The sequence below is a fragment of the Apteryx rowi genome, unplaced genomic scaffold, assembly GCF_003343035.1.
Source record: "Apteryx rowi isolate R43461 unplaced genomic scaffold, aptRow1 scaffold_371, whole genome shotgun sequence".
Classification (NCBI taxonomy): domain Eukaryota; kingdom Metazoa; phylum Chordata; class Aves; order Apterygiformes; family Apterygidae; genus Apteryx; species Apteryx rowi.
In genome coordinates, this window is record NW_020450208.1 from 214,899 (window position 1) to 226,594 (window position 11,696).

At 38.1% G+C, this 11,696-nt stretch overlaps 1 protein-coding gene across 1 annotated transcript in view; it reads right to left on the minus strand.

Moving 5' to 3' along the window:
* Positions 1–148: 148 nt before the first annotated feature.
* PGRMC2 (progesterone receptor membrane component 2) overlaps positions 149–11,696 on the minus strand; it is a 12,283-nt gene continuing 735 nt past the window's right edge. The window contains exons 2-3 of the mRNA XM_026073628.1: positions 2,124–2,279; positions 149–1,366 (exon numbers count right to left, since the gene is read on the minus strand). Coding sequence (XP_025929413.1) covers positions 1,269–1,366; positions 2,124–2,279 — 254 coding nt within the window. The 3' untranslated portion in view covers positions 149–1,268. The remainder of the gene's footprint in view (positions 1,367–2,123; positions 2,280–11,696) is intronic.

The following is an 11,696-nucleotide window of genomic DNA, read 5'->3' on the forward strand; positions in this document are numbered from 1 at the left end:
GCTGGGACTTTAAAGGAAAAATAACAGTTGAGCTGTGTATCATATTAACAGCAGTGTATGTTTCATATCCAAAAGTTTTTTCCCTTACTTAGTGTTCCATGATATTCTAGCTCTGCTCAACAGCTTCTACATAAAGTCTGACAGCACATTTGGTATTGTACATGCTTTATTAAAATGGTACTCATATTTACAATATCTGCAGAAACAATCCCTCCCAAGTCTTGCATTCAGACAGACACGCACACATACACACGCGCGCACGCCCCTTCACTCTACAGGGGTGTGAAGGCTATGCTCCCAAAAGTTAGGCAGCTTCTGGAAGAGGAGGAAGGGTGACTTTTTTTTTTTTAATTACTTAAAAAGAAGCATGGGAGTATGCGTTTGGCCATCACAATGCTAATTTAAGTATATGTAGTATTAACATATGGCAGTAACACTGAGTATTCCTCTTTTACATTCTATACACAGAATGATATCAAGGTTTTCCAGTCAACAGAACATTCTAACTTCAGTCTCAATGCTGCTTGTAGTGACCATGAAGCCACATTTTGGGGGCTTTCCCTTAAAACAATTCAAGTCTACGTAAGTGAAATAAGGCACAATTAACATTTGATTTGATTTAGAGGACAGGAGAGGACAGGTGGGAGGAGGCAGGCTTCAGATAATAGTTGTTGCAGAGGAAATAGTTTTACCCAATCCTTTTGAGAAAAGGATGAATTTTAACCCCATCCTAATCTACATGGGCTTCTCTTGGAGAACTGAAGTATTCTGCCAGGGCTACTAAGGCCCACGTACAAAACAAAATTGGAAATTCACATTTTAACACCAGTTTCAGTAGTCTAACCTACTGATACTGATGTACATGAGTACATCTTTCTTTAATGCTGAAGGAGAAGACACACATGAAACAAGATTCAAATCTTTCACTGAGCTTGAAGACTCATGTCTTTAGAGAGCTTGTAATATATGCTATTTGAAGGCTTCAGCTTACTGATAAAAAGGAATAGCATTTTTGCCTTTAAACCCTGGCCCCTCTTCTTTAATGAAGCCTTACCAGACATTACAAATAAACTGCAACAAAAAAGTTTGGCAGCACAAATAATGTCTAGTATTCAAATCTTCATTTGTGAGTATGTTATTTTCCTTGTACAAAACCTGTTGAATGTTTTTCGCAGCAGATGAACTGTACCCAAAGATGCAGGACATTCTGTGATGGGGAATAAGAGGTTGCAGTTCCGAAGGCCCCTGACTTTGGTTGTTTACAAAGTTCATTCCTGTTTAGTGTGATCCTTGGTATCTTCCTCATCTGTATATTCTGATGGTTCTTCCCCTGGTTTTAGGAGTCTACCTACGTAGTCGTATTTTTCTGAAAGAGATTTTACGATTCCATTACAATCAAATACAGCTGCATTTGCTAGTTAGTGTGCACTGCTGAAAATTGCTCTTCCACTACACACTAATGTTCTGAATCTGAATCACTGAAATCAATGGCAATTTTTTCAGCAAGCTCAGTCTCCTGAAACAATCCTTATACCATTTCTGCTCACTACCTTATCTACTCTCAGTACTTTGTTTCAATTCTCCCACAGCTAGTTAGTGAAGCTTTATTACTCAATGGCTGAAAATTATCCTAATAAACCCAGCACAAATTCCCTCAACCTGTTTCGATTTCAGTTAAAATGAAAGAGTGTTCCCCCTCCCTTCAGAGGCATACTTCCATGCCTTTTAGAAATTATTTCAAGACGAGTTCGTTCAATGCTTCACTCCAAAACAACTCTAAGTCCTAATCTTAATTCAATGGAATCCGAAGCCAACAACTTGTGAGCAGGAATTCCAGAGACTAAGCTATACTGGGATTCAAGAGTGAATCTACACTGAAATAGCTGAGAAGAGCACAGCTTTCTCATATGAAACTAAAAGAATGGAAAAGCCATAGTGAAATTCTTTCCAAAGAAGAAAGGCCTCAAATCCCTGGCTTTTTCCTAAAAAAGTTAAATAACATTATTAAAGTTACTGCAGAGCAAAGTTAATATTTCTTTAAAAGATGCCCCAAGCCCAAATTAGTCATTTTTGCAAACAGTACTTCCTTAAACTAAAGATGTTCTGCTAATTTAAGAAGTTACCTTTAAATTGCATTTCCCACTCTCTAACACTTTCCATCTGTACAGCATTTAAGTCCGATAGGTCATCATATTCATCTCTGAGTGCATCTTTATCTAGACAGAAAGTTGCTAGTCCCCTGGAGGCATCTCTGCCAGCAAATATTCCATATGGACCCTCTGAAAACAAAAAGACAAAATTGATACCTTCAAGTCTTTGTTTATGGTGACTGATCTCTCACTTTATAGTCTGCTGAAGCCATACATTAAAAATCCCATACTTCTGCAGTGATAGGAACAGCAGTAGTTTCAACAGCACGGCTGTTCAACATTCAACAAAACTGCAATTCAGTCTTAAATATCACTAGGAGGCAAGTCTGCTGAGGAAGCAGAACCAGGAAAATAGTTCTGAATGGATATCTGGAAAACCCTGCCATTTGATGCAAGTCAGTTGATGTAAATTCCAAAGGGACTGGAGGCTGGAGTTCAAAAGAAACCCGCTTCTATTAAACAAAACATAAAATGTTTGTAAGTCAGGCATAAATAGAACCAAATTGTATAGATATCTTAATTAGAAATCCATTGAATTCTATCAATTAATAGAACTTAAAGTGCTAGTTAAAATTTTCATTTTACTTACAGAACAACCATAACTTTCTACATATGTGATAGACAATAAGTCTTTGATGCATTTCTTACTTCCGTGGAAGTTACCTTGTGATAGGTTTTCCTCATTTTTTTAGGGCAGCAGCTCACCATACACCTGTCCTGTATTGTTCTTGGAAAACTGTGCAAATCTGCTTGTTAGAAATTCAAAGCAACTACTTACTTTGTGCTTTTTGACTGGCCCAGCGCAGCACAAATATGCTAATGAAATTTTGACAATGCCTGTCAAATAAATATTGCTACGAAGAGAGTAGCATGATTTGCAAACCAATAACTTCAGGATGAGGTCGTTAAATGGCTTTCCCAAATTTAATTAGTCTAAAGAGCTCCAAGCATATTGTTATTTTAAATTTTCTTGACCAAAAAAAAAAAAAAAAGAATTAACAAAAATGTCTGCACTAACTGCAGCAGCAAAGAGACAGGGAAGCACCCAAGGCATTAGAAAGAGGGGTCACTAAATGAAGATAAATAGGCCAGAACCCTTCTCTGGCTTACCTCTCAGAAGACAACAGTGGCCATCAGCCTGAAGAAAAGGCAGCACCCATGGGAAGAATGAACCCAAGCAAGTAGAAACACACTGTCCTTTACCCCCTCTATTGCCTGCTGTAGCACCTCAGACCTTTTCTGCACCAGGACGAGCCACAGGGAATCATTCAGGGAGGCTGGCTTCCTTCCAAGCCGCTTGTTCCAGCCACCACACCTCTCTGCTCTTGCCGGCATTCGCTTCAGGGTTGAGACAGAGGCTGAACACAGCAGGAAGAACTTCTGAGGTAGGGAACCTGAGCACCGTATGGATTAGAAGAAACTACATCCTCACCAGAACTGGTGTCGTCTCTCCCCCCCAGAGTGCTTGGCATTGTAAGTTGTCTATACTCAAACTCAAGAACAGAAGGGCGTCTTGTATGCCAAAAACAATTCCTCTGTCTCTCTGGAAATAAACCAACTGATTTAAAAGCAAAATTTAACAAAAAGTACACATTTGAGAGATAGCTATCAACTGAAACCTTGCACTATACAAATGAATCTGGCCATAAGAGAGAGAAGCATAACGATTAACAACTTCTCTATACTTATTCTTCCAGACATTTAGCTCCAGGAATGGCATGCACAGTAACTACCTTAGTGATGAGGGATTACATTTGTGCACTCAATAGAATCAAAGTCAAGCAGGCCTGTAAACTCTGTTTTTCCTGTTTGCATCCTGAATTAGATTTTTATTTGAAAAAACCTATTCAGAGACTGAAACTGATCTTATACCAAGATACTGAATCTATTCATTTAGCCTGCTCGTTCACTCCTCCTAAAACAGGGTAAGAGATAGTGGTGTCCACCATTTGCATCATAATATAGAGCTTCTTCAGACAAAGTCTTGCTTTACTCCAAGACAACTATCATTTAAATGACCTACTTTTTGATGTTCTGAATGAAGAACACAGGATCAGAAAGCCATAAGCAGTTCTTACCAAGACCACACATAATTAATCAGTAAGTCCCTAACAATAAATTGCTACCTAACCTCCCTGCCAACAGTGTTTTGTCCCAGATTTCCCCTTTCCCTAAAAAAAAAAAAAAAAAAAAAAAAAAAAAAAAAGTTTCCATAAACATTACTAGCTATTTGAGTAACAGGCTTTCAAAATTCTAGCTAACCCAAATTAGAGGATCACATTGTCCCCCCACTCCCATCAATTCTGTATTTAGTGTTTTATGTGGTTTTACATCAACTGCTGAGATGCCACCTCCTGGTCCACCAGCTTGATTCCAATTATTTCTATTAATAAGAGAATTACATTATCAGTATCAAACCCTGAAAACACTTTCATCTCAATAACATACTTAGTTGAAAGCACAAATGAATGCCTTTAGAATTTATCAGTTTGCATTAAGATTAACGGATGCAAAATTTCCACAAATATATTGGAACATTTTGGGGCTTTTCTAAAATTGATTTTAAATATTAGTACTCTAACATGCTTTGTACAAAAATATGCAGGAGTTGCAGAGAAACCATCAAGCCAAGTCCACATATTCAGCAGAATGCTGACTAGTAAAAAACAACCTTCAGCTTAATAGATGGCATCTTAAAACTCCAGCTCTGCAAATGTAGTTTAAGGATGTGCCACACATACTTTTATCCTTTACTAAAAGGCAAGATATTGAATTATGATTCTTAAAAAAGGGCAAACCTGTCTTCACCTTAGCTACAGGATTACTAAAGCAGAAGTTCAGAGTTCTCAGTATGAGCAATCCACTTCTGCAAGAATTAAAGATCCCATTTGGATACTTTACCCAGAAATTAAGTACAGTATTTTGCATTCATACAGAACATAAAGTTCAGTTTTAATGGGTCAATTTTTACAGGCACAGTTTTTTGCTGTAACCCCAGTTTGTTATTTACTAGGCTGGCTTTTATATAAATACTGGTGCAACAGTCTCAAAAAGATATTTTGCAGATCAGATTTCCCTGCACTTGAAGAATCATCCAGGAAAGAAGAATTAACCCTAGGATGAAAATACAATTCAAGAGCATTATCCTGTTGTGCAAATGCTAGTGCAATCCTAGAAGTACTCCCACGAATTTCTTTTATGACCAGATGCAATTTAGTCTACAAGTCCTACCTTTCATCCTTCTTTTATTTCCTTTTGTCTGCCTCCTCTTCAGACTGGCTCCTGTTCTAAATAATTGATTACACCACTGACATACATACCAAAGAGATTGTAAAAAGAGATGTCAGTATCATAGGTATGTATACTAAATCAATTTTAAATCCAGCTAGAATCAAGACTCCATCACAAAATTTCAGTGGGCTTCCTTTGCTATGTCCCCAAACGAGCTATTTCATAGTTAGTTATTTATTGTAAAAAATTATCTTCCCACTCCTATTTCACATCTTACAGCAACAAAAGAGAAGTCAGGGAAGCATCAAATATATTAAAACACATTTCTGCTATATGTTAATTGGCTACACTTAGTTATGAGACTTACTTTAGGCTTACATCAAGTAAAACTTTGCTCCATGAAGAATCCTTTTCTTTCCATCATTGCTTTTGCATATTAAAACAGTTTGTTATTTAACCTTTGTTTTAACTTAAATTCAAACCAATTCAAACAAATTCAAATCAAGACTTTCAGTATCTGTCTACACATCTCCACACCTATAACACCACATTTATACACTTCTGCCTTGTTTCCTGTATAAAGCCCTCAGAGTAGGGGCTGTTGCTACCCAGCACCTGCTAGCACACCAAGAAACAAATCCTTCTGCACTTTGTTTCAGGATCCAATTAAAAAACTGGCCTTCTTGATGAATTTGAAATAGTGTTTTAGCCTGACATTCATCTTTATTCACAACTGAACCGGGTAGCTTGAGAATTGTCAAAATCAAAGACTTTCGCCAGTAAAAATACCTCCTCAATTCCTGCTGTCAGGAACAAGATTTCTGTATCTGCAAGCCCTGTTCTGGTTCTCAAATAGTTGTCTTTAATTTCTCTTTGCTTACACATGTTAAAAAACAGCAGGCAAGGAAAAATGAGTTTAACACTAAAGCACTGTAAGCAAAACTTTGAAAGGCACGAAGCTGTCCAAGTTGAATTTGGAAGCACTGTTTCTGGCCACTTGTTTTTTTTCTACCTTGCCAAAGAGGTAAAGGCCAAAATATGCTAAACTGGATCTTCGAAACAGCATGCAAGTGTTTCAATTCCAGTTCAACTGGTTTGACCAACAGTTCCCCCAAACCTATGCTGGTGTTCACATTTTGAGTAGGGAGAAGTATATCTGACCATTTCGGCTTATGTACTAGTTTTGCAGGACATCGTAGACTATTGCTCCAAGACCACTACTGAAGCTGAACACTACACACCAAATTTTAGATTGCTTCAACTGTCAGTACAGGGAACTGCACCACAAATAGTTGCACATGGACTTTACATCTAATGAAGTGATACTATAAGAATTATATTCATCCTAACAAGATCGATGCGAGTTCTTTGAAGAAGCCACACAGGTTAAGGAGGTTCAATTTTAAACCAGCTTTAGATGCTGAAAGTAGCCAAGAAGCACCACCAGGCAATCACCAAATACGCAAACCACATTAAATGTTCTCTGCATCTGTGGGCTAGGTATGGCCACTGGAAATAATGCCCATTTTCATCTGGGGCTTATAAATACATGGACAAAATGCCTTAAGCTGAAGACATGAATAAAGACTAAACTCTCCTTTAATGCAAGTTAAAAGGAACAAAGGGAGAAGAGCCACCAAATTATTGACTGTTACACTATTCTACCATTTCATCTACCTTTTCCACTCCAAATCAGAAAAAAATCTCCACTACCTGTTTAAACTTTTTTATTTGAATACTGACACGTTTGTTTAGTGTTGCTTATTTTATGAAGGAAGGAAAAAGCCACAAATTACACAAAGCCATTTTGAGGCACAGCTTGAAAGCAGAAGCTTTCTAATAACATTTCTCTCTCTGAATTCAAGGTGACATCATTTTAACTGTACAGCTCCAGATTTATATGAAAGGAAGAGATCTGGCTCAATTTTAAGTTACACCTTGCATGGAAAGTAAGGGCTCTTAGGAGAGAACCACAAAGACTACCTGCTAAACCAGCAACTGCTTAAAAAGAGGAGTCTAAATCTGACTTCTTAGGCACACGACTGGAGAGCCTCACTCTCACTTTTACTTGCTTCCTTTTTAACCCTATGAAACAGTGCAAGAACCAATGACCCAATTTCAACTGAAGTGGCTGACAGCAAGCGCTGCCAGAAGAGCCTGGAGTTCAGTAGTCAGGAGATTCCTGGAAGACAACTGCCAACTTGAGGAGGATGCCACATCTCCCTTTAGTGAGAAGTGCTCCGACCACTAGATTATTCAATAATAAGGCAAGCAATGCCAGCCAGGCTTCTGATGAATTGAAAAGATAGCTACGCTGCTTTGTGCTGGATTTAACTTTGTCAGAAGTATGGAAACAGCCTCTCTTCAATACACATTTCTAAACCTTTTCAGTTTTACTAGTTCTGGTAGGAACTTCATATCTTCATCCAGAAACACTGTTTCTTTGAAAAGCTGAGTCCTTTACACAGACACCACAGAGCTGACAAACGTCAAAAAAAMCCACAGAAGATCCACACCTTACAGGAAGCATTTTCCTCCCGCCCCATCTTATCCTCCACACTTATGTATAAACCATCAGCCTGTTGTGTTTTTAAGATAAGGCCACCCTTAACAGAACTCTCCAGACAAAATGTCCCCCCTGCAACATTTCACCCTAACCATATATTAGTAAAGGAAGTGTTGAAAAGCATCCRTACCATCCAGAGTAAGGACTTTTAAATAAAGAGAGAAACAATAAAGTTTACAGCAGTAAGTTCAAAAGGAAGTCTAGCAGCATCAGGTTATTTTTATACAAATGATGGAGAAAATGACAGCTTTTTACTACAAAAATTTTCAATGTATTTAGTATCAAAAAACCTTAGTTCTCAATTGGATTAGCAACATAAAATAAAGGCAGGTTTTCCCCCATGAAAAATGAATTAATGTTGGAAATTTTTATGGAAGGAAATATTACTACCTAAGCTATTCCTCTTGGCAAAAAGGAGAAGTGGAAATCTTAGTGACCTTTTGAAGGACAAAAGTGGGATGAGAAATGAATTGAGAGTGACAATGTATTCTGGGGAAGGGAAATCGGGAAATTGATTATTTTTAGATCATGAAAAATTAAGAACATAGCAAGAAGTGACGTGGACCAGTTGCATACACTGGATCGCCTATAATCTTGCTCTGTCATGCTCAAAGCTGTATACTTTTCATAAAAGCACAAAGCACTTGACAAGTGAATCAAACCCTGTTTACAGAGATTTAAACTCTAAATATTAAGATTTGCTAGTATTACTTAGCTCCTACTATACCCTTCTATTGATCAATATACTACCAGGAATCTTGATGCAAACAAACATGAAATTAATGTTACAGTAAGTGAAACAATAAAACTGTTTCTTGTGATAAGGATATAAAATCAACACAACACACTAAACATATCAATCATTAGACTCTGAATCATGAGATGTGATTAGATGGGGAAATTGCCCAAAAACAGATTCTTAAAAATTCTGGTTCTAAGCTATATTTTACAGTGAGCCAGTAATGGTTTGTTCTTCTTGAGTTTGCAGATGATAAAGGAAAGGAAGTGGTAATTAATTAAAATTAATTACAAATCAAAGCATTCTAGAGCACTTACTCATCTGGGCACAAACAGAGATGTTATTTAACACAAACAAATGCGAAGTCTTGAAACAAAGGGTATACTTGCAGGACAGAGGGCTACCTTGGGAAACATCAACTGGGGAAAGAACTTGGTAATCAAAGTATGTGAAGAGTTCAATGGGAGGTAAGTGAAATTGTTAATGTGATTCTTGGAGGCACAGTTAAAAGTGTGATACAACTTTCTTACTCTTACTTGAAATGTGTTAGACGTACCAAAGACTATTTAGGATACCAATGGCATAAATTGTAGAAGGTTTAAAAACGACAATATGAGAAAAATTAAAAGTTTTGAAACCGAAAAACAAGAGCGGTCATAAAATTAGAAGCTTGCCGGGGGCTGTAATGGATTCTCCACTGCTGGACAAAAATCTGGACTAGAYGATAATTCAAGTCACTTTTAGCCATATGCTGTAAGCAGAAAAATACTATAGTGAGGAAACTATGGGGGGGGGGGGAGACCTTAATTTTCAAGACATCAGACACCTTCTGAGACAGCCACGTTACTGAACATTAACACAGCAGTCAACATATACTTAAGATTTGACAATGAGCCCTCAGCCAATGCTATTTGCTGCTGATGCCTTCAAAGTTGAAGCCCTATTTCACATCAGTACCTTAAAGTACAAAGGGCTCACAGTCCAAGCATGTGCTGTCAGCAAAGCCAGTACCCTCAACTTTCTTCTGTTAAACAGAATTTAGCCATGACTTTGTTGGTTTGCTTTGCACTTCTCTCACAATACTACAGCTATGAGGTGTAAAATTACTGAGAAAAGTTCTGTGGACATCTGGCTACTCTGACTGAAGTCTTTCTGAAAAGTTCTTGACCACCTGCAGAAGACTTTTCCACCTACCTCTCTTCAGGTTTAAGGCCTGCAAAGCATCTATTGGCTTTTTTTTTTTTTTTAAAGCCAGAAAATGGTTGCAAGAAGATACTTCCTGACATGCCTCTGTGCAGGCAAACCATGCTCAGCTTAATTCAAAAAAATACACCTTTGGTAGAAATCACACATGCTATGCACTTAACCTACAGAAAGACTTCTGTTTCAAGTTAAGCATCACTATCCTGATGTTCACAGTCCCAAGTAACAGAAACCTGACAGACAAAGATTATGTCAGTTCTGTTATAAAAAGGTCATCTTTCACTACCATGTAAAAAAGTGACTTTGTCCCTCTCCATGAAAAGCTGAAAGCACTGCTTAAGGGAAACCAGCTGTTGCCAGTTATCAAAAAGCAGTCTGATGTCCTAGAATAAAAAGCTTTAGTTTCTTCACAGTAATAAGCCTCCAGAGGTTGAGGATGTGAACCAGTGATGATACGATAGTGAAGAGTCTAAAACTTAATTTATGTTTGATACACAAAAGAATTAAAATCCACATTTAGATGATGGAGTAGTTTATGAAGCAATTAGTCAACTAACTGATGTTTAAGTTTCATGTAGCATACACACTACCTGTATTTTGTATCAGAAGAGAGGTCTCAGTTTAAAAATTCCTAAAACAAGAGAGACAAAAGAACTAACCCAATTAAGCGTCATGAGAACTGCAGCATACCAGACAGCATTTGCTCAGCTTTACTGGCCAATAAACAAAGACAAGGTATAGCAAGGTAGTTCAGACTCCAGTCTGAATTTTTACAGTACCCAGTCAGAAAAACATTTTGATTCAGTTATGGCAGTTTGAATTTCTGTAACTGATAGCAGAGATGGTATCACAAACTTTACATTGAGGGTAACAAGAGTTACTAAGTACTAGCCTAGTACAACTGTACAACTGCTTGCCACTTCCCTGGAAAGAACCAGAGACTTGTAACACTTCAGTTTTGTGTTTTTCTTTTAGTCACCCACGCTTATTGTTAAAAAAAAACAAAACAAAAARCACTTAACTTAAAGTACTCCGGAGGGGGAGGGGGGAAAGAGCTCTCCTCTCTCTCTTCCACCCCTCCTACAAAAATACTTGTCACACCTACTATGAAAACGCCTGCGTGACTTGACTGGATCAAGTTTTCCAAACCACCATTGTTTAAGCAAGAAAATTATCAGCAGTCACAACCCTCATTTCCGTTGGCATCGGATTCRAACACAATGCTTACTAGTAACGTATCCAACTTGTTATTAAGAACACCATGAAACCACAGCATATTTTCTTGCAATAAACAATCTACAGTGTGAATATGGAAGCCCAGCACTGCCTTTGAAGCACACTTTCCAGAACCTTTGAAGCACGCTTTTCAGATCCAAAGAAGTGTATAGTCCACCTTTCTATTTAAGAGATGAGGTTGATTTCTGCACGCTTCTAAGTGGTACCAACATATCAGTCCCTGAACTCTCCTGCTAGCCTCGATCCAGATCAAAATTTATACTCAGTATGTCATTTGCACCTTTAAATTAAGTAATCAGCTTTCTTTTTGTTTCCTGAACCATAAGAGCTAGAATGAAGGAAGCACTGCTCTGCTGCACTTGGGAAACCTACTAGAAGAGACAGAGAAAAAAAATTAAATCCCGCACGTCCAAATTTAGACAAACGGAAAATCGGATGCATGACGAAATCCTGAGCACGGCCTGAGGCCCGCCTTGGATCGCCTATTGAAAACCGCCGTTACGGCCCAAGCGAGCAGGGCTGCTAAGCGGCTGCGGCCCGCGGCGCCCAGGGCCGGGTCGCGGCGCGCACG